The 26719-nt window shown below is 37.5% G+C and overlaps 1 protein-coding gene across 2 annotated transcripts; it reads right to left on the minus strand.

Annotated features, from left to right (window-relative positions):
• Positions 1–44: 44 nt before the first annotated feature.
• On the minus strand, positions 45–25949 carry LOC133455449 (MAM domain-containing protein 2-like). Of its 2 annotated transcripts, none has more exons than XM_061734503.1 (15): positions 25702–25949; positions 25454–25564; positions 17529–17818; positions 15925–16009; positions 15590–15727; positions 13437–13714; positions 10233–10326; positions 9237–9383; positions 8124–8243; positions 7831–7976; positions 5778–5874; positions 5459–5617; positions 4199–4452; positions 715–799; positions 45–634 (listed from the first exon to the last, which is right to left on the minus strand). In XM_061734503.1, the coding sequence occupies exons 1-15, from the start codon at positions 25730–25732 to the stop codon at positions 588–590; spliced, it is 2082 nt and encodes a 693-aa protein (XP_061590487.1). In that variant the 5' UTR covers positions 25733–25949; the 3' UTR covers positions 45–587. The 2 variants fall into 2 exon arrangements, with proteins under 2 accessions (XP_061590487.1, XP_061590486.1); XM_061734502.1 differs by having other exon boundaries at positions 45–637; positions 25702–25944.
• Positions 25950–26719: the final 770 nt, after the last annotated feature.

Here is a 26719-nt window from a genome sequence, read left to right on the forward strand (position 1 = left end):
CATTAGGTTATTTCTTGTGAAGATACAGGCTGCAAACACGAAGGTACCTTTGGTTAAACTTTATTTAAACATTTGTCCAAGGCACATGGACCTACATGTAAATGTTTATCAATCATACATTTTTACTATACAAAAAGAAAAGAAAAGGAAAATAACATTAAGTTTTAAGTAATTTCTGTTTGACTGTGCTGTTTTCCATGTAGGTGATAAAACTGAGCACATCCTGCCTCTGAATTAATCGGTCATCATGACAATAAGAAGAGAATTTACGTTTAAGAACATTCTTGCTTTTTTCAAGCAATGAGCATTAATCTAATGCATATAATTGTGGAGGAAAACACAGTTTAACACGCCCTCTGTTGCTACGGTGCAAAGAGAAATGCTAACTGTGACAACTGACGTGTCGTCCCATGGAAACACAGCTACGTGGAATATTTTCCCTTTATACACATGTCCAAACTGACATGCAGGAGTCAAGAGCTTAAGGTTTTTTGTAATGTGCAAAGAAAAAAAACAACAAAAAACAAGTAAAGCATGTGTGGGGAGAGTCATGCATCCTACACAGCCGATTGTTTCCATTTACTTGTCTACACAATCTCATTGGAGGATCCTGTGGTGACCTTGAGCTTTGTGTCTACTAGAGGAGGAAAAACCAAATCAATTTTACATGCATATCTTATATTTTCCTTTAAACTTCAGAAATTAGTTGTTTACCTGGGCAAGGTCCGCCTTCCAAGACTATGTCGTCAATAGCAATGTCGCTCCTCACTGAAGAGCCCCTGATAGCCTCAAACACAATCTGGTGGAGCGACACAAACTGGCATTTAGACAGAGGTGTCTTCAGTATTCACATTCATTACTCAGGTAGAAGTATAGATACTAGAGTTTAAAAATACTCCTGTAGAAGTTGAAGTATCAACTCAAGTTTTTTACTCGAGTAAAAGTATAAAAGTACTGGTTTCAAAACTACTTAAAGTATAAAAGTAAAATTAATGTAAGGGGGAAAAAAGCCATTAAGGACAAAAGCCATTGAACATGAATGTATCTTAGTATAATGTAAATATATTAAAGAACCATATATGTGTACTATTGAGCATTAACATGTGTTTCAGAGAGCAGGAGATATGATGACTAGTTGCCTATAAGTATTGTAATGGTGCAAAAAGTCAAACTTCAGAGGCATGTTATCATTTATCCTAACCTTTATTGGAATGTACATCCAAGTTTAGTTGCAGGAATCTGAGGGAACGGATGTAAGAACAAAACTGGACAAGAACATCTGAAACAACCACAACCAAATTCACTCTATCCGGATGGAGCAATTTAACTGGATAGTTTTTATTTAAAGGCTGAAATGAAATAGAGTAACGAGGCTGTTTTTAAAATGTAAGGAGTAAAAAGTACAGATAATTGCGTGAAAATGTAAGGAGTAAAAGTAAAAAGTCGTCTGAAAAATAATTACTCCAGTGAAGTATAGATAACCAAAATATCTACTTAAGTACCGGTAAGGTAACGAAGTATTTGTACTTCGTTACTTGACACCTCTGCATTTAGATCATTGTAAAAGCTGTTCAATAATCATTCTAGTAAAGTTTATGTGTTTGACAAAGGAACATCTGGAGTCTTAAACCCTGCGGTGATGTCATTTAGCTCACATGGTACATCAGTCCCATTAGAGGAAGAAGTATCTGTAAATACGTCTCTCTTCTGAATGAGTGCTTTTATCCTGTGGTGAAACTTTGCAGCGTACAAGGGGTCATAAGAGCTTTGATGGTCTTTTATACATACACGGCATCACAGGCTGAAGGAATCATTGTCAAGGGACACCCGAGCGGTTTTGGCAGCACATGTCTCTAATACAGCTCTCTCTTGTTCATGGTTGCAGTTATCTTTTCTTTGGACTGCTTGGAAATCATCAGTCTCTGGATGACATGAAGTGTAAGAACTTCAAGTTTGGCTATGGTGTCTGAAGACAGATCTTTCCTGACACAATTGCATGTTTTAGAAGCAGGGATTAGAGATGATAAGAAGTCCTGGTTGATTTTCCTCTAGCCTGAAAACACAGAACTGTTAATTTCAGAAGAGGCCACTGAGTAGGGCTGGGCGATATATATCGAGATTTTAATATATTTCAATATATTTTCAAACGCGATATGGATATCGTTTATATCGATTTACATTTTTATTTTTTTTTTTTTGATTTTGATATAGCTTATTTTGTGACAAATTGACTTGAATGTTTTATTTGACATTTGCACAAATGTTTTGTTATTTGCACAACTGTCAACCTCAGTGGAAAAGTCTGCCTGTTACTGTCTACATTGTATTAATTGCACAGTGTATTTTAATTTAATTGTTATGCAGGAAATGGATATTTGTTTTATTTTATTCAAGAAGCATTTTTATTCTATATATGCAGGCAGTTTATTTTTATTTCATTTGTTTTATACATTTTGATATTGTGCAGACCTCTGTTAATAAAGGAACCTGTGTGACATTTGGCACGAGGCTTTGTATTAAAACTGATGTTTTTTTAAGGGTTTGCCTCAGAAAAAAATGAAGCTAACAGAGATGCTATGCTATAATGCTTTGGGGGGGAAACCCCAATTATGGCACAGAAAAAATATCGATATATATCGAGTATCGCCATTCAGCTAGAAAATATCGAGACTTTTGGTCCATATCGCCCAGCCCTACCAGTGAGGACAAAACAGACCTAGTACCTGTTACTTCTTCTGACGGATGGATTGGTGGCCGTTCTCTAGTCTGCTACTTCTGCAGCCCTTCCTCTTTTCAAATGAGTCCAATTAAAGGTCTTAAAGCTGTGAAGGTTTACAATGTTTGAAGAGAAGGAGAGGTAAGGCTCCCAGAAGAGATCAGACAGATGTTGCTGATTGATCAGCTGATCTGATCAGGCAGTATGAGAAGGCCACATTGCTGCTACACATGTTCAAAGTTGAGGAACAGAGAAATAGCTTTATTTGTATTCTGTCTGGTGTTTTTCTGGGTATGTGTGTGTTTCTCACACCAATAACCAATGAAGACATGGATGCTTGTGATGCTAATTCAAGGGCTGAAACGCATCTGTTCTTTTTGCCCTTCTGACTGAAGTTCTTATAAAACATTATTGTGAATGCTGGTTATTTTACTTAAAATATTTAGCCTATGCTGGTGCCCATGTACAGAGCCCAACTTCTCCCAACTTTTTCTTTTGAATTTAAGGTTTGATTTGATTTGATTTGATTTATTTTATTTTATTTTTGTACATGTAAAAAACAAAAACAAAAAAAAGAACACTTCATGAGAAGTTTAAGAAAATAAAACAACAAAACAGAATTTCATTCTTTAAAACTTGCTATCTTGATTTACATGTGCCAGAAAAGGAGTAGGAAGAAGTGAAAACTTCCTACCCCCATTCACTGATCATTTAACCTGTATTTATAAATATTCACACACTGTACTCACACTGCTAAATAACAGTATTATTATTATTATTATTATTATTATTATTATTATTATTATTATTATTATTATTATTATTATTATTATTATTATTATTATTATTATTATTATTATATACTGTAATTATACTCACACACATACTTATATATGCAAACATACATACACATAGTTGAATATTTCTGTATATTTGTACACACATGCCCATATAAATATTTTTATAAATATACTTATTTACACTATACTGTATCTGCTCTATATCTATGTATATATCTACTTACACACATAACCACACCACACTTATATTTATATATACCCATACATACGCATACATCTATACATACCTACACACACACACACACATATATATATATATATATATATATATATATATATATATATATATATATGTATATATATAGATTAACCTCAGGAAAATTTGATTCAACTGCACTTGCAACCTTTTGCTGACACTATAAATATGAGATTAAGCTACTTAAAGTAGCTATCATCAACTATGTTGTGCTTACTCTGTTATCTCAAAAGAAAATAATAAACATTGCATCTCTTCGTGTAAGTTCACATTGGCATTGGCTGAATGAAAATCAGCTAATAAGTACTGCTAAGTGCTGACGGCAGTTGGTATTTTCATGCCACCAGTAAAATAAGTCATAATCTTGAACTTAATAATGAGAATTAAAAAAAAAAGCATGAAGGATGTGTGATATTCGTTTCTTGCCTTATGCTGTTTGTCCCACTGGTACTCCACTTGGGCCTTCAGCCAGGCGATGCTCTGCTCACCGCTCTGTTGCCACAGCAACACATCCTCTCCTCCCTCGTCAATGACAACTCTCAGCTTGCCCGTGCCTGAGCCGTACATGTGGTAGTAGAACTGCAGACACTGAGGGCCCCTGGTCCCCCTGACCACACGGGACTGCAGACGTGCCTTCTGGCCAGGCAGCATGGGCGACGCCTCCATGTACAGGTAATACCCTGTTGGTGACAGGTTTGTCTCAGTAGTGTTTTTTTTCTAAAGGTTTTTGTGGCACTAGTGGCTTTTATTGAGAAAGTAAGTAGACAGGAAACGTGTACAGAGAGGGGGGTAGACATTGCAGTATGGAGTGACAGGCCGGGACTTGACCCTGCGCTGTAATATAACATAATATAATATAATATAATATAATATAATATAATATAATATAATATAATATAATATAATATAATATAATATAATATAATATAATATAATATAATATAATATAATACAATACAATACAATACAGATAATAATAGCAGTGACCAAAACACCTGCAGAAATACTGCAGGAATGACAACAATAAAAAACACTTTTCTGAACTTATCAATATGACTCTGTCCTTCACAGGATAAGTAAAATGGACCACTGCAAAAACTCAAAATAAGAATATTTGTCCTATTTCTAGTTAAAATGTCTCATTTTAGTAAAAAAAATCACATTACACTTAAAACAAGACTCATCACTGGAAAAAACAACAATTTTCACCTGTTTCAAGTAGATTTTCACTTGAAATAAGTAGAAAAATCTGCCAGTGGAACAAGATTTTTTTGCCTTGTAATGAGAAGATAAATCTTGTCCCACTGGCAGATTTTCCTATTTATTTCAAGTGAAAATTTACTTGAAACAAGTGAAAATTGTCAAATAATTAATTTTTCTGGTGTTATTTTTCTGGTGATGACTCTAAATGTTGAAATAGCAGTAAAACCACATTCATTGATGAAATGACATAAGGGATGGAAAGGGGGGATGATTTTGACCGTTTTTATTTCAGGGGGGGATGCCATCCCCTCTCATCCCCCCTCATCCCCCCTCAACTCCAGTACTGACTCTAGCCTCTACAAATGGAGCCCACTCAACCCACTGAGCTATCGGGGCCCCTCAGTATCGATTTATGATGATGCTCTTTGAGTATATAGTACAGAGCGAGAAAGGGTTTTTCACTAAAGATAGTGTGGTTCTTACCGAGACCTAACGTGTGGTCCCCCCGGGGTCCGGTGTATGAGGTCGGGGTGGGTCCTCTCCTCCTCTCCCAGTCAGCAGCATCGCTCTGTTTGTCCTGAGTGTAGCCACACAGCCCTGCTTCAAAGTCACAGCGTCCAGGGAGGGGGGGCAACAGCGAAGCTGAAGGAGGAAAAAGGGGATGAAAGTGAAATTAGGCCCCACTTAACTGCGACCATCCGACCTTGAAACTAAAGTCACAAGAAGCTGCCTCCCTGATAAACAGCATGTGGTTATGCTGTGGAAGTAATTAGGGAAATAGTGATGATTCTGCATCTGTTACCTGTCATCTGCTCACAGTCTCCCAGGCTCACGGTGATGTCGTCCAGAGCCACAGAGCCGCAGTCCCAGAAGCTCCTGCAGGTGCTGACGAAAGCCATCTGAACGGGAAAGGCCCACAGTCTTTACCTTGTTCTATATCAGGGATCAGTAACCCGCGGCTCTAGAGCCACATGCGGCTCTTTAGTGCCGCTAAACCCTGGAGCTTTTTCAAAAATGTTTGACCTTTTTTTTCTTAGTTTTTTTTTCGTTTTTTTCTTTTTTCTTCTTTTTTCTCTTTTTTTCTTCCTTTTTCCTTTCTTTTTTAATCTCGACATTTCAACTTTTTTCTCTAAATTTGGACTTTTTTCTCGAGATTGTACTTCAACATTAATCTCGACATTTTGATTTTTCTCTCGACATTTCGACTTTTTTCTCAACATTTTGACTTTTTTCTCGACATTTTGACTTTTTTCTCAACATTTTGACTTTTTTCTCGACATTTTGACTTTTTTCTCGAGATTGTACTTCAACATTAATCTCGACATTTCAACTTTTTTCTCAACATTTCGACTTTTTTCTCAACATTTTGACTTTTTTCTCAACATTTTGACTTTTTTCTCGAGGTTGTACTTCAACATTAATCTCGACATTTTGACTTTTTTCTCGACATTTTGACTTATTTCTCGACATTTTGACTTTTTTCTCGAGATTGTACTTCAACATTACTCTCAACATTTCGACTTTTTTCTCGACATTTCAACTTTTTCTCGACATTTTGACTTTTTTCTCGAGATTGTACTTCAACATTAATCTCGACATTTCAACTTTTTTCTCGACATTTCCACTTTTTTCTCAACATTTCGCTTTTTTCTCAAAGTGCGTAATGAAAAAAAAATCTCCCCCCAGTTATAACTAATATAGAAACATGCAGCATGTGTTGCCTTCATTCTAAGGCTTATACAAGACTTTTCATTTTTTGCTGCTCCAGACATATTTGTTTTTTGTGTTTTTGGTCCAATATAGCTCTTTCAACATTTTGGGTTGCCGACCCCTGATCTATATCCATCACATGCTCCGGCCGAGAGCAGGTTTGAACCAGCTGTTTTTCATACTTTTTCATACTTTTGGGCATGAGTGGAAAGCAAATGCTGAGCATTTAAAATGTCAGAATAAGTAAAGTGTATAAGTAAATGCTCTAAATCCTTAGAGCATTTTTGCTTTCTCATGACTCATTCTCTTCACGCACTTTGCATGGGCACCATAATATCAGCTGATTAGAGCATATAAAAACAAAAGTCACTGGTAAGCTCAAACATGAGTATGCCAGAGCCATCATTTTTCTCTTTAATAATACTTCCATCTGTTCATCTTGTCCATCTCTTTCATTTTTGGGTCCCTGCCTTTGTTTATGTTCATTCATCTTTTTGCTCCTCTGTTTTTTTCCATTGGCCTTTCTTCCAAATCCTTTTATCTGTCTTCTTTCCATCCATTCTTTGTTCCTTCCTTCCTTTGTGTACTCTATACCTTCCTATCTTCAGTTTGCTCCTCCTTTTTTCTCCTTTTCATAAGCTATTTTTAATCTATCTGGTTCCTCTCCATCTTTCCTTCCTTGCTTACACATTTCATCTTAATTGCTAACTCTCTCTCTTTGTAAGTGCAATAACCACTAAATACCTCACATATTTTTGAAAATATTTGTAAATATTTTGTAAATATTATCCGTTTTTTTGGTGTTTACTATTTTTTTTCTCTCTTGTACATACTCTTTTTCTACTTTTTATATTGCTCTTTTTTATTATTTAACTATTTATTGGTTATTTCTATTTTTAATTTCTTGTATAAAGCGTGTGTGTGTTTTGGCCACTGCACGAATGAATTTCTCCTCTGGGAGATCAATAAAGTCTTCTATTCTATTCTATTCTATTCTAACTCTTTATTATCACCTTCTGTCCTTTCTTTCGTTATATTATTCCTTGTCTCTCTTCCTTCTGTCCTCTCTCTGTGTTTGTGCTGTAGGTTATTTGTCCCATGCATCCTGTGATGAGACTCCATCGGACATTTGGACTTCCTCTCACCTTGGAGGGCTGTGACACCTGGAAGGTGATGTCTGCAGCGATCCAGATCCCTCTGGATTTCTCTGCCTGGGTCCAGATTTTCTCCTGGCCGCCGCTCTGCTGCTGCAGCAGATAAACGGCCAAAGCCTGGTCCGTCTGGTTGAAACCTGCATTTGCCAGAGGTATTTTTCAATTGATGATTCAGTCCGAGAGACTTGAGCAGAAGAACCACAGATGCCACCACACAGGAAAAAAAAAAAATAATAGTCACGACAAATATTCAACAGCCTGGAGAGCTTTGGGATATTGCTCACCCCGAAGAGAAAAGTAAAATCTCAGGCAGTACTTCATGTTCCCAGCCAGAGTTGGACCGATCACACGGCTGACGTAGCCAGAGCGCGGCCCCGGACGGGAATGAGCCAACAGGAAGGATCCTGGAGAAAGAAGACAGCACTTGTTTTCTTGCAAATCTCTCCCTTTCTTCACTTGCCATGAATGTTCCCGTCACTGCTTGCACCTGATGATGCTTTTCAACTATTACAACACGTTCCTTTCTTTCACTCTCTTTGGCATCTGAGCCCAACGTTTTCACTGGCATTTTAAGATAAATATAATCATTCCAGCAAGCTGGGAAAAAAAACGTCAAAAGTTATGAAAAATAACAGCGACTCAGCAGGTAAAAGCTCCTCTGTGATCTCCAGCTGGCGCTCAACTGCGTATATTGGCTTGTTCAGGTGGTGGAAACAGGACTGAAGCACGCAATAGGCTCTTACCTGTTTGTACAGTAAAAAAGGTTTTATACTATTTTTTTCACATGTGCAATTAAGGGTGGGCAAAAATATTGATACGGCAATATATCGCGATACATAGCCTCCCGATACGATATCGATATTCAACGTATGTATCGCGATATATTGCTGTATCAATATTTTTCCCACCCCTAGCTGTACTGTATTTTTGTGATTTCAATTTCAGTGTGGGTGAGACACTGCATTTTATTTTGAGTATTTTGTACCTAAGAATAATGCACACACTGCACTTTTCATTGTGTTTCAGTGTGTTTTTTCATGCAAATATGTTGCATAATTAAAATGGAAAGTTTGAATTACATTGTTTTGACTCAAGTCTTTCCAATGAATTATCACTATCATCTGATGTACATATATACAACTTGGACTTTAAGATGTGTAATGCATTTTTAAATATTTCGGTGAACTATGTAGAACATCGCGGTATATCGGGATATATCGCATAATCGGGATATTGCAATATTGTATCGTATCGTGGCTCAAGTATCGTGATGCGTATCGTATCGTGAGGTCCTTCCCAATACCCACCACTACGTGCAATACAATTACTCTAAAAGTTGTGATCAGACCCCAAAATAGAAGTTTACCAAAAACCTAAATGGGCTCCCAGATTCCCACCTGCTCCAGTGGTGTGGTCTCCGTTTCTAAATATGTTGGGCTTCACGGACACTATCCTCCACAACGACCCCATCGCCTTGTCTTCTTCATAGTGGCAGAAACCTGACTCGAAATTGCAGTTGGCAACAGAGGGGTCAAAGGTCGGCTCTGCGGAAGAAATACAAGAAATATGCGTTTGGTTACTCTTTCAACTGCGTTCATCAATGCACAGAGGTGTCAAGTAACAAAGTACAAATACTTCGTTACCTTACTTAAGTAGAAATTTTGGTTATCTATACTTCACTGGAGTAATTATTTTTCAGACGACTTTTTACTTTTACTCCTTACATTTTCACACAATTATCTGTACTTTTTACTCCTTACATTTTAAAAACAGCCTCGTTACTCTATTTCATTTCGGCCTTTAAAAAAAAACTATCCAGTTAAATTGCTCCATCCAGATAGAGTGAATTTGGTTGTGGTTGTTTCAGATGTTCTTGTCCAGTTTTGTTCTTACATCCGTTCCCTCAGATTCCTGCAACTAAACTTGGATGTACATTCCAATAAAGGTTAGGATAAATGATAACATGCCTCTGAAGTTTGACTTTTTGCACGATTACAATACTTATAGGCAACTAGTCATCATATCTCCTGCTCTCTGAAACACATGTTAATGCTCAATAGTATACACAGTTCTTTAATATATTTGCATTATACTAAGATGCATTCATTTTCAATGGCTTTTTTCCCCCTTACATTACTTTTACTTTTATACTTTAAGTAGTTTTGAAACCAGTACTTTTATACTTTTACTTGAGTAAAAAACTTGAGTTGATACTTCAACTTCTACAGGAGTATTTTTAAACTCTAGTATCTATACTACCTGAGTAATGAATGTGAATACTGAAGACACCTCTGTCAATGCAGTTGTTTCAGCATATTTATCGAGAAATAAACTCAACGTTGATCTTGACGACTTAAAAACAGGAACAATGAGAGACGGCGTCTGCAGCTCACCTGTGTCTGTGTTGCAAAACTCTGGAGAAAAGGAAATGTCGTCAATCGCCACATGTCCACCTCTGGCGCTGTTGAACGCCACTTCAAAGACTACCTAAAGGCACAGAGACACGTGGAAACAGTCATTACTAAACATGTAACAACGTGTAACACATGATTATGTGCATGTCTTGATGTGCACACAGATGTACATTTAAATCATGTTTATTATGTATTACTTAGTCATATTTTTTACCCCCTTTTTAACACAAAAGGACATAAAGCTCTTTGCATGTTTGTACTCATGAATTCCAATCTTTAGGGGCAACACATTTTCTATCGCTGTGTTGTCTTTGTCAGTGAGTTATTTCCCTTTCATGATGCATTTTAAAAAAAACAGTAAGAAAACACCCTCACCTCTGTTTATGTCATTAACATATTTAATATCCATGAAACAAAATCCCTTCATATTCTTGTGTGAATATGTAATATGTGTGAGCCCCCAAGGCCTCTCTCTCCCCTCTCCTCGTCTGGCTGCAGCTGCCCTGTGGGCAGAAACTCAATTTCATTCATTTATATTTGAATGTAAATGGCTCCGTTTGATATGCGTTGTGTTCAGTACTGGAGTTGAGAGGGGATAAGATAAAAACGGTCCAAATCATCCCCCCTGTAAAACTGCCATCCCCCCTTTCCATCCCTTATGTCATTTCATCAATGAATGTGGTTTTACTGCTATTTCAACATTTAGAGTCATCACCAGAAAAATAACTTATTTGACAATTTTCACCTGTTTCAAGTACATTTTCACTTGAAATACGTGAAGATTTATCTTTTTATTACAAGCAAAAAAATCTTGTTCCACTGGCAGATTTTTCTACTTATTTCAAGTGAAAATCTACTTGAAACAAGTGAAAATTGTTGTTTTTTGCAGTGTCGACTCTTGTTTTAAGTGTAATGAGATTATTTTACTAAAATGAGACATTTTAACTAGAAATAAGACAAATATTCTTGTTAAGATTTTGAGTTTTTGCAGTGATCAATTTTACTTATCCTGTGAAGGACAGAGTCATATTGATAAGTTCAGAAAACTGTGTTTTATTGTTGTGTTTTGATGTATTTGATGTAAGCCCAGTGGATATTTAAAGCTTACAGAAGGCTGCATTTAACTGCTGCTATGTCATTCCTGCAGTATTTCTGCAGGTGTCTTGGTCAGTGCTATTATTTGTAATATATTATATTATTTGTAATCAGCACAAATTATCTGTCCCCATATGATAAAATCCACCATCCCCCCTGATTTTTTTTTTACAACTCGAGTACTGGTTGTGTTGATTCTGTGATTCTTTTTGGGGGGTGGTGGCGTCGAGAGCCGGTGCCTCTGGACTGGCAGATTAACGGGGATTCAGACTCTTCAGTTGTCCTGGTCAGGTGCATGCTGGGGTGCTGGTTTCAGCTATATGATGCTGCTGAAACAGCTTTTTGCTCTCACTAGAGTCCACAAGGGGGCATTTCTGTGTGTACTTTGAGAAGGCATTAGATCATGTCCCTTGTGGATTGTGAGGGGAGGTATCACAGGGAGTATGGGGCACTGTCCAGCAGTTACTCTGATTCATTTCAGGAAACTATTTTGTTCATGAGGGGGAGAAAGTGGCGTATCGGTGCAGCAACTGCTTGAATAAGATCTGTTGTGGTGAAGACAGAGTTCATGCTGTTCATGCTTCTGCACTTATCTATGGTGAGAAGCTGTGGATCCCGCTCCAAGGAGCACCATTGTGTATACAGGACTGTCTCAGAAAATTAGAATATTGTGATTTTCTGTTTCTTTTGCAATTACAAAAACAAAAATGTCATACATTCTGGATTCATTACAAATCAACTGAAATATTGCAAGCCTTTTATTATTTTAATATTGCTGATTATGGCTTACAGCTTAAGAAAACTCAAATATCCTATCTCAAAAAGTTAGAATATTCTGGGAATCTTAATCTTAAACTGTAAGCCATAATCAGCAATATTAAAATAATAAAAGGCTTGCAATATTTCAGTTGATTTGTAATGAATCCAGAATGTATGACATTTTAGTTTTTTTAATTGCATTACAGAAAATAAAGAACTTTATCATCACAATATTCTAATTTTCCGAGACAGTCCTGTACAAGCGCTGGATATGAGTTTCCTCTTCAGGGTGGCTGGACTCTTTCTTAGCAACAGAGTAGTGAGAAGTTTGTTTATTCCACGTAAAAAAGAGCCAGTTGAGGTGGTTTGGGCATCAGGTTGGGATGGTCCCTGGACACCTCCCTGAAGAGTAGGCCTGTGTTGAAAAAAATCGATTTTCTGATTCTAAATCGATTCTCATATTAATTCCTAAAAATCGATTTGTATGTCTAAAGATCGATTTTTTTTTATTATTTTTTTTTGATAAAATTATTATTTTTTTTTAATTATTTTTTTTTTTCATCATTACATTTTTGCCTGGTGAACTTTAATCCCAGTAGTCCCTGTAGTTTTGAAAACTCCTGAACTAAATGAACTTTTCTTTAGAGAAAATGCTGGACATTTCAGCTTAAATTTCTAAATGTTATATTAGTTCAATGAAGTTCATATTATCTATATTTACTATAACTTGTTTGGTTTCTCTGTTATCGGACACGGTTTGTCATGAAATACCTGAAAAATGCCGGGTGCTTCATGTCCAGCTGTGTCTGGTGACAGAATAAATCAGACAAGCTAAAATAATTTGTTTACTGCTTGAGCTGTTGCAATTTCTTTCTTTTTTTGCACTTTAAATGGATATTGAAATGCCTATTTGAGTTATTTATTTCTTAGTTATTTCACAATAATTATTGTGAAATTATTATTTCAATAGTTATTTTACAGTCATATAATCCAGGCAACACTAACCCAAATCAATATCGAATCGGATCGGATCGAATCAAATGGTGATAATCGATTCTGAATCTTAAGAATCGAAATCGAATCGATTCTTGACATTTGAATCGATACCCAGCTCTACTGAAGAGGCCTTTCAGGTATGTCATGCAGACCCCGGAGAGATTCTATCTCTTGATTTGATGGAAATGGTTGAAGCAGGGAAGTGGACAGGGAGAGGGAAGTCTGGGGGATGGATGGATACACTGGATTTGGTAGTGCTTTGTTTCTGTCTTGCTGTTGCTTCCTGTCTGGCCTTAGAAAGGTTGTGATTGCTTAATGTTTCAGTGGGCTCACCTGTACTGAGTAAGGAGCCTTCAGGTCCACCTGCACAGGTATCCATTCTCCAACCGCCTCGCTCCAGTCGTTCTGGTCTTCTGATCCCGGCCTCCACAGCTCCTGGTACTGGCCCAGGAGGTCCCGGGTGAAGACAGCAAACAGGTTTCCTCTGTCCTCGCTGCGCTGGTACTGGAAACTCAGGCACCCAGACATGGGCACCGTCGTCATCGGGGAGACGAGCTTGGCCACCTCTTTGAACGTCTTGGTGTAGCCAGAGTCCACGTACATAAAGTGGCCTGAAAAGAGCTTAACGACGTCACTGACCTGAGTTCACATCTACTGTACAATACATTGCTGCTTTTAAGGCCATTTTCACTTCATATAATTGTTCCCACAGCATTTAAATTACTATGTTCCAGTTGGAAGATGCTTCTGATTACATGTTTATGCTTCTGAAAACTATAATCTGAGAGTTTAGTTATCTCAGTCTGAAAAATGAAAACCTTCTGGGTGCAATTTCAATTGTGTTATCTATCCAAGTAGGACAGGCCAGTAAACTGAAACACAATAGACTGTCTAAGATAAGGTAGATATTCTTTATTTAGGATATAGCAAAGAAGAAGAATTTTCCCTCACCTTTTTATCTAAAAGCAAGCAACTAGCAACTCTCTGCTTCCACAATCTAGTAATCTCTCACTACTTTACAACTAGTAGTGACTTCCTTGAAGTAACTTCATCAAAATCATTACAGGCTACAATCTGCAATCAGTAGATTTCACTGCCTGGCTCTTTAGGTAATATACCAGATATTTAGATATGATGGATCCTTACTTACAGTAAGATTAAAAGCTGAAAGGGTCTTTCAGTATTCGAGGTAATGCAATTAAAACTTCCTGCTAAAGGCAATTAACGCTAAATACAAATGTAATTTCCAAATCTTCTAAAGTTGTGAAGACAAAAAACCAAATCACCTATCAGTTCTCCTCTAAACAAGTTAAAAGAAAAATGTAATCCTCTTTTTTTTCTATCCACAGTAGGAAACTAGTTTTCCCAGGGCTCGTAGAGAATTTAAAAAAAAATTAAAGAAAGCCATTTAAATTTCACAGAAGGGTCAATATCGCTGAAGGGTGCCTTTTGGTGTCCTGTACATACATAATTCATTTGTCATGTTAACTTAATGTAAAAATAATTATGAAAGGGTGTGTAATATTGGGATAAGTTTTATATTCCTAAAAAAGCATTACTTGGCTCTTTAGATACATTTTCTAGATTTTCTTCAGGTTTGTATAAGAGGATGCATGCTATTTTGCTATGTCCCAAGCACTGCTCATTCAATTTCAATATGGGTAAAATATAGTCAAATCATAAAATATTTAATTATTTTTTCATATTATTATTTTGTAAAATAAGATATTACTCATCTTAAGTGTATTGATCATCTGGTAATAAAAATCCTATTTATATTTAATAAAAAAGAAGAGTTTATGTGCGTCCCTTAAAATATTGTCCACCCTGTCATATTGGAGGATCCGCCCCCTTAAGTAAAGGCCATCCACTCTACTAACATCACGACACCAGTTTTTCTTTCTCTCTTCAGTGGCGGGAAATTCAAGGCTGGGGTTAGTGAGTAGTTGACTTTCCTACTGACAAAATTTCTTTGTGTAAGTTTGCTTACTTGCACAACCCAAGCTTAGCATGTCCACCCTGTCAGCATGAAATAGGCTGGAAGTGATTAGAATACAATATTGTAAAATACCGGTATGTAAGTTTAACTATATCAAATTCTCTTCAAAAACCAGCCTAGCTAGTTAGCTAGTGACTGTTTGTTGTAAGCTTTTATGCTAACTGAAACTCGAAATGTCCACCCTGTCGCTGTCCCAAAATGTCCACCCTGTCGCACATGCACATGACAGGGTGGACATATATCTATATTATTGTTTATCCCATGTTGGTATTTTAGTGTAGCATCATTAGGCATTAATAAAGCCTTAATAAACATGAAATAACTCTTTTCTTCTTCCCTGTCTCTGACGCATGTTATTCAGCATACTTGATTGTACACAGTGCATTATTAATTAGTTATGTTTATAAGCAGTACATTTAAAAGCATACAAAAGCAGCAGTTCATTGGATAAAAATGCCTCTGTACGAAGGCTGGAAACGTCACTCACCAGTCCTGTTGTCGTACGTGTGGTCATTGGGCATGTTGTTGTGGAGGAGCTGGGCCCCACCTCCTCCCACATACCAGTTCACATTTGCGTTCCACTGGTTGCTGTAACCGCACAGGTGGGACTCTTCAAAATCACACTCTACAGGCAAGAAAAGAAAAGAAAAGAAAGAAAGATTTCAGCAGAAAGCTGAGCAAAGGTTTTCATGGTATTTCATCTACCAATGTCTTCAATATGTTCAAGTGAGTCTGTGAGTTTAAGAACTGTGGAGCGGGGAGGGGGGCGTTCTTTAGTTTTAGTATGTGTGAGTGATGTACAGCATGCGTGAAGTCACCAACCAAGGCAGTATCCGGGGCTAATGTGAATCTCAAAGATGGCCACGCTGCTCTCAGCACTCGGCCCAGGTTTACCTTCGATGACAATCTAATCAGAGACACATGTTCAGTAATCCCTCACAACCACGACAGGCCAAGAGGTTAAAAGGACTGTGCACATGAAATAGAAGACGTCTGATTTTGCATTTGAACATCTGCTGAGCTGGAAAGCTTACAGAGGGAGGCACACATTAAAACAGGAAGAAAGTCGGGTCTTTTATGTGTTATGTGAAGGAAAGAGGGGTCATAAAGACATATTTGCTCAAAACAGCTTGTTGCCGCTGGAGACCAAGACAAAATACTTTGACCCAAAAATAAGAATGAAGTCATTTTTTATTCCAGACATTTAATATATAAAAAGGATATTTCTGTGGGAAGTTAAGTACCGTTAAGAATTTATTGCGCTGAATGAGATGGCACTCAATTCAGCAGTTTGTGTGAAGTTTCTAGCTGATTCATTTTCTGTTTCAGTCTTGTCTGCACTGAAACATGTTTATGTGCTAAGGGGCCCACCCGTTGCACACGTCTGGCTCGCCATAATTTCAGGAACAAACCTGTCAGAGGGAGCTCTGTCTCTGCTTATAATATAAACATGTGCTGCTCTGTCGCGCAGAGTGTTTAGATAATAATACAGACGCTTCACGTTGGCCTAATTTAGTCCTTTGTGTGCAACATCGGTCTATTTCCATCTTTTCAACAACAGGCTCAAGTGTTTTCTTCAGCAGAGTTTATAATATTAATTTATGATATGCTGCAAAAAGTCGGTAATGGACATATGGATAGAGTTCCGCCGCGGTTGAATTGGTTTGATATTGGATATTCGACATTCAACACCCATAAAACTTGTGATACATACCACTGATTTTGGTCAAACCACTTGTGATGTGTTCATGGTCATCTAGACTATATATCACAAAACAGTAATTATTAAAAAATCATATATATGGGCTGATTTAAAAATCATATATATGGGCTGATTTAATGTGGTTTAATGAATTCAACACCCATAAAACTTGTGATACATACCACTGATTGTTTTATGGGTGTTGAATTCATTAAACCTCATTAAATCAGCCCATAATATGATTTTTTATATGATTTTTTAATAATTACTGTTTTGTGATATATAGTCTAGATGACCATGAACACATCACAAGTGGTTTGACCAAAATCAGTGGTATGTATCACAAGTTTTATGGGTGTTGAATGTTGAATATCCAATATCCAATATCAAACCAATTCAGAGTTCCTTGTGTCAAGGACCTCCAGTCTGAGAAGAGAAAGCTTACTTTTATAACCACCCTAAATGTTTTGTAATATATTTGTGGTGATTTTACCCATCTGCAGGTTGGATGAATCGTCTCGTTTCTAAACGAGACACAATTTCTTGAGGTCTGAATTAAATATTTGTGATATGTTTTGGTAAAAATACCAAAGAGATGCAACGAAAAGCCCAGAAAGCCTCTTTTGCAATCATGCATTTACAGATCAGTTAACTCTTTTAAGTAAGCTAATGATCTCTCAGTACCAAGCCAGACTGTTTATCAAATAAAGTAAAGAGTATTCACCCTGTAAAGCTCAGCGGTGTTCTGCAGGTCAATGCTGGAGATGACCCAGCTGTCGGAGGGTGTCTGGCTGCTCCACAGCGGTTTGTCAAAGCTCTTTCTCTCCGTGCGCTGCAGAACCTCCAGGCTCCCCGAGTCTGTGATCTGGTAGACGAGCCTCAGGCAGCTCCATTCCTCGTTCTCCAGAACCGGACTCAGCAGAATCCCTGTGATGTCGCTCTTTGGTTGGGAGCCTGACCCCGCGCCGTCCTCCAGGTTATCGCTCATGGCTCCATCCACGGCCACAAAGTGTCCTGAGTGACAAGGTTCATGGAAGACATAGAACATTTAATGCAGCATTTTGCATTTTAAAGTATAATGGACTACGATTTTGGATAGCTCCAACAATGTTTGATCTTATTTTCCAGAAATAAAAATACATTAAATCTGTCAGGTTGCACCTGATACCCATGCCTTGGTTTATTGAACAATTAAATGTAATCAATAAAGGTTCAGTAAATAAAGATTTGACTTCATGATGCTGTGTTTTCTTGGGAAGCACTATACGGTGAGGGAAGAAGGAGCTTGCTCATCGTGTTTTGTTTTGTTTTAGACTTTTTTTTTCCTTTTTAAAAAAAAAATAGGAAAACAACACGTGGTTTTCAACATCATTAGATTTATTTGTGGCAACTGCTGTGAAAATACGACGGAGTATTAGGGCCAAACTAAGGAAAAAAAAGAAGGAAATTACGAAAATAAAGTCATAATAATATGAGAATAAAGTCATAATATTACGAGAATAAAATCGTAATATTAAATATTTTATAAATATATAAATATAACTTCACAAGATGCTCAATATTCAACATTTTAACACAATCTTCCTGTTAGAGTTCTCATAAATTAACACTTTATTCTCATAATATTACGACTTTATTCTCATAATATTACGACTTTATTCTCATAATATGACGACTTTATTCTCATAATATGACGACTTTATTCTCATATTACTTTATTCTCGTAATGTTACGAGTTTATTCTCGTAATATTACGACTTTATTCTCATAAATTACGACTTTATCCTCGTAATATTACGACTTTATTCTATTACGACTTTATTCTCGCAACATTATGACTTTATTCTCATGATTTCCTTTTTTTTTTTTTGTCTTAGTTTGGCCCTAATACTCCGTCGTAGTGAAACAGACTGCAGCATCCCATAATGTGATACTATTCCTGTATCAACAATATTATAATATAACCCCAAATCTTAACAAGATTTTGTAAATCCCATAAACCCATATTTCATTCCCAATAGAACACAAATAACATATCAGATGTTGAAACTGATATATTTTGCCATTTCATGGAAAAAATAAGCACATTTTGAATTTGATGGCAGAAAAGTTCAGCAATATTGATGACAAGTTAAATGATCCAGCTACTGAAATTGTTACAGTACTTGTGGCAAATAATCTGATGACTCACATAACAGGATTAAAAGATGTGTTAAACTGGTACAGTGCCTCGATAAACAATTCAATCCCCTCAACATTTTTCTTATTTTACTGCCTTACAACCTGGAACTCAGTTGGGAATGTTTTAGGACTTTACAATGCACGGGCCGACACTTAATAGTCTGAATTGATGTGGTAAGAGAAACAAAATAAATGGTTCCTCAAATCAAAAAAGGTTTTATGTATCAGGACCTCAAATATTATTTTGGCTGCAACAACTTGAAGTGCTTACTTTATCAAGGCCTTCAAGCATTTGTTTATGTACTCTCTGCTACAAATCCACCGCAGCATTTAAACAGAGATCTGGACATTGAATTTGACATTGCAAGCACTTAAATCTTTTCTTTTTAGCCCATTCCTTTGTAGACTCACTGGATATTTGCGGTACATACTGACCAATCAACTGCACTTCGGTGTCATGGGTTCCAGAAGCAACTTTGCTAATTAATGCCGCGTTCCATTTGTCCTCGGAAGTTCCCAGTTCCCAGTCGGAATTTTCAACTGGAACGCCCCTCGAAGTGGGATTTCCTACTGGGAAAGTGGGAGAAGCTTCACCACCCCCGAGTTACCATTCCAAGATGGCCGCCATTCCCAGTTCCCAGTTCCGATTTCCGAGGTAAATGGAAGGCGGCATAAGCCAACTGTTGTCAGTTCATCTGGAAACGAATATGTTTTCACCCAGCAAGCCTGTTTTTCTGTCTTGGTTTTATTGGTCAATCCGATTATCACGTGAACTTGCTGTGGCATCCACTATTCACAAGATTGAAAACTGTTTTTACACATCTGAATATCTGTTGCTGTTGAAAAATAGATCCCAATATCCCAAGATCCCTAAATATTTTCATAGCTCTTCTCATATTGATTGGCAGGATTAATTTTTGCTGCTCTAAGGGGCATTGCTGATATCGTTCCTCGTTGGCATTGTGTCAACACATACAATAATACACCACAGCAGTAAACTGACTTAAAATGCACACGTGCTGATCATCAATTAATCAAGTGCAGTTGACTGGTTGTGCCTGGCTGCTACTCGTCCCCCAAATTCACTTTACTTTACTTTTCAGAGACTTTCTAGATTTTGATTTCAGTTTCAACTGAAATCATTCTCTGCTCACTACATTTTTGGACAGCTTGATTAATCGATGAACCACCCTTTTCGAGAACACTGTAGTGAATAGTGGCGTGAGTATATTTACACCCTTTGCTATAAAATCCCAAATTATGATCTGGTGCTGACTTTTACAAACAGAAGTCACGTAATTAGTTCAATTAAGTCCACCTGCCCCCAATGGAAGAGCCACATGATCTCAGTATACAGGACTGTCTCAGAAAATTAGAATATTGTGATAAAGTCCTTTATTTTCTGTAATGAAAAAATGTCATACATTCTGGATTCATTACAAATCAACTGAAATATTGCAAGCCTTTTATTATTTTAATATTGCTGATCATGGCTTACAGCTTAAGAAAACTCAAATATCCTATCTAAAAAAATGTGAATATTCTGGGAATCTTAATCTTAAACTGTAAACCATAATCAGCAACATTAAAATAATAAAAGGCTTGCAATATTTCAGTTGATTTGTAATGAATCCAGAATATATGACATTTTTTTTGTTTTTTTTTAATTGCATTACAGAAAATAAAGAACTTTATCACAATATTGTAATTTCCTGAGACAGTCCTGTATGTAGCATACACCTTCTGCGTCTGCAACACCGCCAGGTAAGTAGTGCAACAAAGACCACTCACCTCCCCAAACAAGGGAAAATGCAAATTATGGTTGGGGGAGCATAAAACAGAAAATGCTTCAAACACAATTAGATCTAATATTTAAAGAATACAGGAATATGGCTCCTTATCAAACCTGTCAAGAAAAGCCAGACCAATAAAAATCCATGTACCAGACGAGAAGGGCATTAAGTGGAGAAGCAACGATTAAGTCTCTGAAAGCTGAAAAGCTCCACATCAGAGATTGGCTTGTCCATTTATTGGTGCACTTTAAGCCCAAGACCTTGTAAAAGTTGGCTTTGAGCCCAGTGAACAGTGTAAAAAACTAAAAGGTGGATCCTGTTACTATTGAAATATTCTTCTGACATAACATATAAAACAGAATAGGGATCAGCATTTATATCCAAAGTCAAAAACCTTTGACTTGCTTCATTCTGAAATCCACCTCTGTCCTCTCCTGTGCTCCAGGGGCTTCAGAGATCTCCTCAGTGGTCTGTCATCTATTATTTGTCCCTGTGGAATGCTCCGCCGCCCGGGGCCCCAAACAAAAGTGCTCTGGTTCAAACGCTCGCAACAGGACTGAGCTCATTTCACCTTTAAATCAAACAACTCAAACCTCCCCTTTCTTTCTGCCAAAGAAGTGCAGTTATTCATACTTTATTTGCATCTTTCAAACTATTGATGATATCCTAGAATTTAGAAAATAAGGACTTTAAATAATATAGATATATTTAACATGTCTTCCCTTTTCTTGTGCCTGCTCCACGGAGCTCAGGAAGGGAAAACCAGTGGAAATAAAGCGGCAGGAGGTGAGCACGCCAGTCGTGCCCCGACTGCGTTGACCTTTTGAACAGGCCAGCAGCAACAGCAGAGAGGATGGAAAATGGGAAAGAGAAATGAACTGGGAGGGAGACGAGCCGCAAAAGCTGGGCAATTTTTAGACAAGTGCGAGTCATTTCGGGAGACGTTTTCCCAACAGTGTTTGGTTTCTAGAACACCAGAGAAGAAGGATGTTGCCATGATGACGTCGCCTCGCTCGCTGGATTTGCTCCTCCTTCATTGATTGACTGATTGATTGATTGATACAAAAACACGGATAGGTGATTACTCATTTGCCAAAGTGACAGGAAATTAGAGACACTGGCATTTCCCACTATTGTCAGACTTTTTGATTCTCTCTTATTTAACTTTTTTTCCTTTTACAAACCAATCATTTGATTAATGGAGACAAAAAGGAGATGAATCCTTGAAATTATTTTTTGTTTTTGTTCATTTGGTTTGTTATTTAGTTATTTATTTTTTGATTGTTTCTTAATTATTAAATTGTACTCTATCGTTTTTCATATATCCCAGGGGTCGGCAACCCAAAATGTTGAAAGAGCCATATTGGACCAAAAACACAAAAAACGGATATGTCTGGAGCCGCAAAAAATGAAAGGTCTTGTATAAACCTTAGAATGAAGACAAATGGTGAAAGGAGAAATGTCGAAAAAAAAGTCAAAATGTGGAGAAAAAAGTCAAAATTTAGAGAAAAAAGTCAAAATGTTGAGAAAAAAGTCGAAATGTCGAGAAAAAAGCCGAAATGTCGAGATTAAAAAGGAAAGGAAAAAGGAAGAAAAAAAGAGGGAAAAAAGGAAAGAAAGAAGAAAAAATAAAAAAACAAGAAAAGAAAGAAAAAAAGGAAAAAAAAAGAGAAAAAAAAGAGAAAAGAAAGAGAAAGAAAGAGAAAAAAAGGAAGAAAAAAAGAAGAAAAAGGGGAAAAAAAGGAAAAAAAGGTGAAACATTTTTGAAAAAGCTCCAGGAGCCACTAGGGCGGCGCTAAAGAGCCGCATGCGGCTCTAGAGCCGCGGGTTGCCGACCCCTGATATATCCGATCATTTTTCTTTTGTGTAAATTCTTTGTAATTTTCCTTTAATTTGTATCATTTATAGATTTGTAACTGCTCATTTGTATATTTTGTTTTTATAAGTATGATATAAAATTTTATGTTAACTATAGGTGGAGGCACCTGATAAGCTCTTTCGAGTTTTTACCTTTTCCGGCACTTTAATTTGTAAAGTTGGTAATTTTATTTGTGTAATGTTTAACTGTGCAAATAAATAAATCTAAATAAATCTAAATTAAAAAATAAATCTAAAGTTGATGTTATGTTTGCAGTTGAATACAAAATGACTCAGACTCACCTCCAACTCAAAACAACCAAAACTGCAAAACACACTATTGCATAAATTTCACTAACGCATAAGTTCTGAACAATAGAGTAAAATACAGAATAGTAAGTCATGAAGAAAGTTGACCACATAGAGTGGAAAACCTAGAATAACCCCAGATCCAAAAACAGAAGCAAGAGGAAGAAATGAGAAACACAACAGACAGCCTGCCAGAGGAAAGAGGAAAGACAGACTAAAATATACTCACAGGGGCTGATGGGACACAGGTGCTAGAAACCAGAAGAACATGAGAAGTGACACAGGGAAGCACTGGGAAATAAATGGTTAGTTCACGCTTGGCATGTCTGGTTTATCCATCCATCTATGATACTAATGTCATCCTGCTCAGGGCCACGGGAGTCTGCTGGAGCTACTCCAGCTGTCTTTGTGCATAAGGCAGGGTTCATTCTGGACAAGATACCTGTCCATGGCAGAAACACACACACACAAGCAACCATGCATACTCACACTCACTCCTGAGGTCCATCTAAAATCACCAATCAACCTGACGTGCGTGTTTCTGTACGGGAGGACAACACAGCAGCCAAAAAAAAAGCAGGTCCAAGAGAAGACGAGCAGAGAACGTGCTAATTTGATTTACCGTATTTTCTGGACTATAAGCCGCTACTTTCTTCCTAGGTTTTGAACAATGCGGCTTATACAAAGGTGCGGCTATTCTGTGGATTTTTCTTCCACCACTAGGGGCAGTGCTAACCGGAATTAGAATAAAAACTAAGACAAAATAAATGCAAAGAAGAATACGCTACTTCTTCTTTAGCAGATAGAAGTAGGTAGAAGCAGATTTGAAACAGATAAATAGATAAATAAATACCGGTTATTTTCTCTTGGTTCTGTCCCGTTTTAATCAGCAGTTGCTGCCGTGTTAAAAGACACTGTTAGGAAAGATCTATTTAGGTACAAACATGTACATCATTTACAGTTCAAAATCCTTCTGTACATGTAGTAAATATCTAATCTAACAACATAAATATCTGCGGCTTGCATATCTTTTTTTTAAAAATAAAAGTGGGTGCGGCTTATATACAGGTGCGGCTTGTATATCTTTTTTGTTTTTTTAAAAATAGAGCGGGTGCGGCTTATATACAGGTGCAGCTTGTAGTCCAGAAAATACGGTAATTTAAAGCGAACTCTTGTGCTGTTGTTCTGTCTGTGTGTTTCACTTGAACATCTGTGCACTCCGGATCCGGCACTGAACAAGTGGGCCGAGACTCTTTGGGAAGGAGTCTTGGTCTGCTTCCAGATGGACCAAACTATCTCTCTAATCCCGTTGTGATACTCTCCATATTTCCTCTGATAATTCTTTAGTCTATCACATGTTGACAGGACATTGTGAATGACAAACAGACCCGTTCTTTTCACTATTAAACCAAACTAAATGCAGTGTTAATGCATTTAAAGACTGACACACCAAAGAAAAAAGACGGAAGACTAAAGTTGTCCCTGTCAGCAGTGTTTTATGACAGAGTAGGATGGAAAAAAAAAGTTAAAAAATAGACTTACAACCACTACTGAGAGTCATGGTTTGAATTTCCACTCTGGCAGTATAACAACTATGTCTTTCTTATTATTTTAGGCTTAGATGCAGGAACAATTAATTTTATAATTTATCTGTACCTACAACACTTTTCAGTATTGATTTAAATACATAGTATTTGGTCAAGTTATTATTTAACAGTAACAGGCTCAAACGTACGTTCCCATTTGTTGGTGTAATAACGCTGAATCGTGGCCAGTGTTGGGGCCATGGCTAAGGTTTGACATTTGTAATCATGTCAGTACTTTGGGGGACATGTATATTTAACTTAAATTATATGTCTTGCAGCAGATTGTAAGAAATGCCCTGCATGTTGTAACTTGGGCATTACCTAATCCTTTTAAGTGGGCCTGACTTCATTCCCCAATTAACGTGGCGAGCTCCTGCTGCTGGTGCAGAAAGTTACAAAGATCCATCTCCAGAGGCTATTGTGCAGCCAGACAGTGTGCGTGGAGTTTGATTTGCACACGTTCCACAGAAGAGTCCATGCTCATATTAAAAAAGGTGCATAGCTGCCACAGCAGGGTAATAAAATCCATGTTAATGAAAACTTGTGGAGTGCAAATGAACTAACTTCCATTCATCTTCTGGCTTTGATCATGTTACATAAACAGACAGTGACATAATTTGGGGTGTGTAAGTGCATTCATTCATATCAGCTGCAGGACCAATCCTATGGGAATGTCTAAATGTGTTTTTCTGTTTTTTTTTTCCCCTCTCTCTGTGACTCCAGATGTACGGAGATGCTGGAATCAATGCAGACCAGATGGGTTTCTTTTGACCAGAGTGCTTTAGTGGCACAGCCAAAACCAGCACCAAAAATGTTATCAGAGGAGAGCTGTAAGGTGGGCCAAGCATATTACCAACATGCAAACAGAAAAAGCTTGAAAAATGATAGAGGGACAGATGCAGCTTGGCATCCTTTGAAAGTACCATCTTCGTGCAGGGCCCATCTTGTAAAGTCTGCATCTGACGTATATCCGCAGGTGTTGGATTCAAAGTTGCATGAGCCTGGCAGCAGCTGGTTTTGGGCTTTGATGGAGGCTTTGAAGACAGGAAAAGAACAAGGGAGAAAAGAGACATTAAAAGAAAGAATGGCAAGTATGAATCATCACAACTGCCATTAATAAAAACACGTTCTTGCAGGACTAGAGCTGGCTCGACTGTTAAGACGTACTCACCAAAAAAAGTTAGGAGGTAGAAGAGGAGCATTGTAGTCTCTGATGATAAAAATAAAAGAAACAAAAAGGTTCCCCCTTTAGAGGAAATGAGGAAGATAAAAGTAGTTCTTGCATCCACTGTGAAGGAAAAAGAAGTTGCAAATAAAGTTTGTTTTCAAAGAGTTTCTTGCCTGTGTTGCCTGAGTGTCTCTCCAGCTCACAGACTGGCAGCACACTGCAGACTCTCTGCAGGGAGACGGGGAGGGAGCAGGAGAAAGTAGGAGTGAGAGGTCTGAGAGGGAGAGGAGGAGGAGTAAAGAAGGTGAATGATGATGGGGGGATGAGAAGCCCGTGAAGGAGCAGGGGAGAGACAGAATTTGTGGGAGGGTTAAAGGCAAAAGATGTGAGAGGTTTTGTAAGAAAAAAGAACATAACAATTACATGCATTTATTAAAAAATGTATCATTCTTCTTTGTTAGCTATTACCTAAAAGTGGTACACTTGGGTGGTGGTGGGGGTGTGTGTGTGTGTGTGTGTGGGGGGGGTAAATAGCTGTATCCCTTTAGGATGTTGGGGATAGATAATTGATCCGAAGCGATTTAAGTGGAAAAACTCAAGCGCTTGTGCATGACGGGGACTCCCTAAGCCGCTCACATTCAGGGCAGATTTGGCTCCTCACAGAGGTGGGGGCGAGTATGCACAGCTGGAGGAGAGGGACAGCAACACCTGGCTGCACTGAGGTCTGAACTTCATGCAACATGAAAGTCACATACATTTCTAAGCCGTGTGCATTGCTTCAAGATCCAGGCACAAGTACACCCTGGAGACAGGTTGCCACCGCAGGGACATACGACTTGGAACTCATTAGATAATGACCTTAAACTAGCAAATTCAATAAAAGCATACAAGATATTATTCAAAGCAAAGGTAGTGGACACATATATAGAAACACAATAAGCAAACAAAGAAGAATGTACACATGCATGAGATAAAATGACAACTTAAATTGGTTTTGTCGGTTTCCTTAGCATCTTTTAAC

Source organism: Cololabis saira, chromosome 11, assembly GCF_033807715.1.
Source record: "Cololabis saira isolate AMF1-May2022 chromosome 11, fColSai1.1, whole genome shotgun sequence".
Classification (NCBI taxonomy): Eukaryota; Metazoa; Chordata; class Actinopteri; order Beloniformes; family Belonidae; genus Cololabis; species Cololabis saira.

Coding starts and splice junctions, on each gene's coding strand:
- LOC133455449 (XM_061734502.1), bottom strand. CDS start 25,732: ATGCTCCTCTTCTACCTCCTAACTTTTTTTG. Junction 10,327..13,436: donor AGGCTCCTTACTCAGTACAG/GTGAGCCCACTG, acceptor CTGTGCCTTTAG/GTAGTCTTTGAAGTGGCGTT. Junction 7,977..8,123: donor ATTTTACTTTTCTCTTCGGG/GTGAGCAATATC, acceptor TGGCAAATGCAG/GTTTCAACCAGACGGACCAG.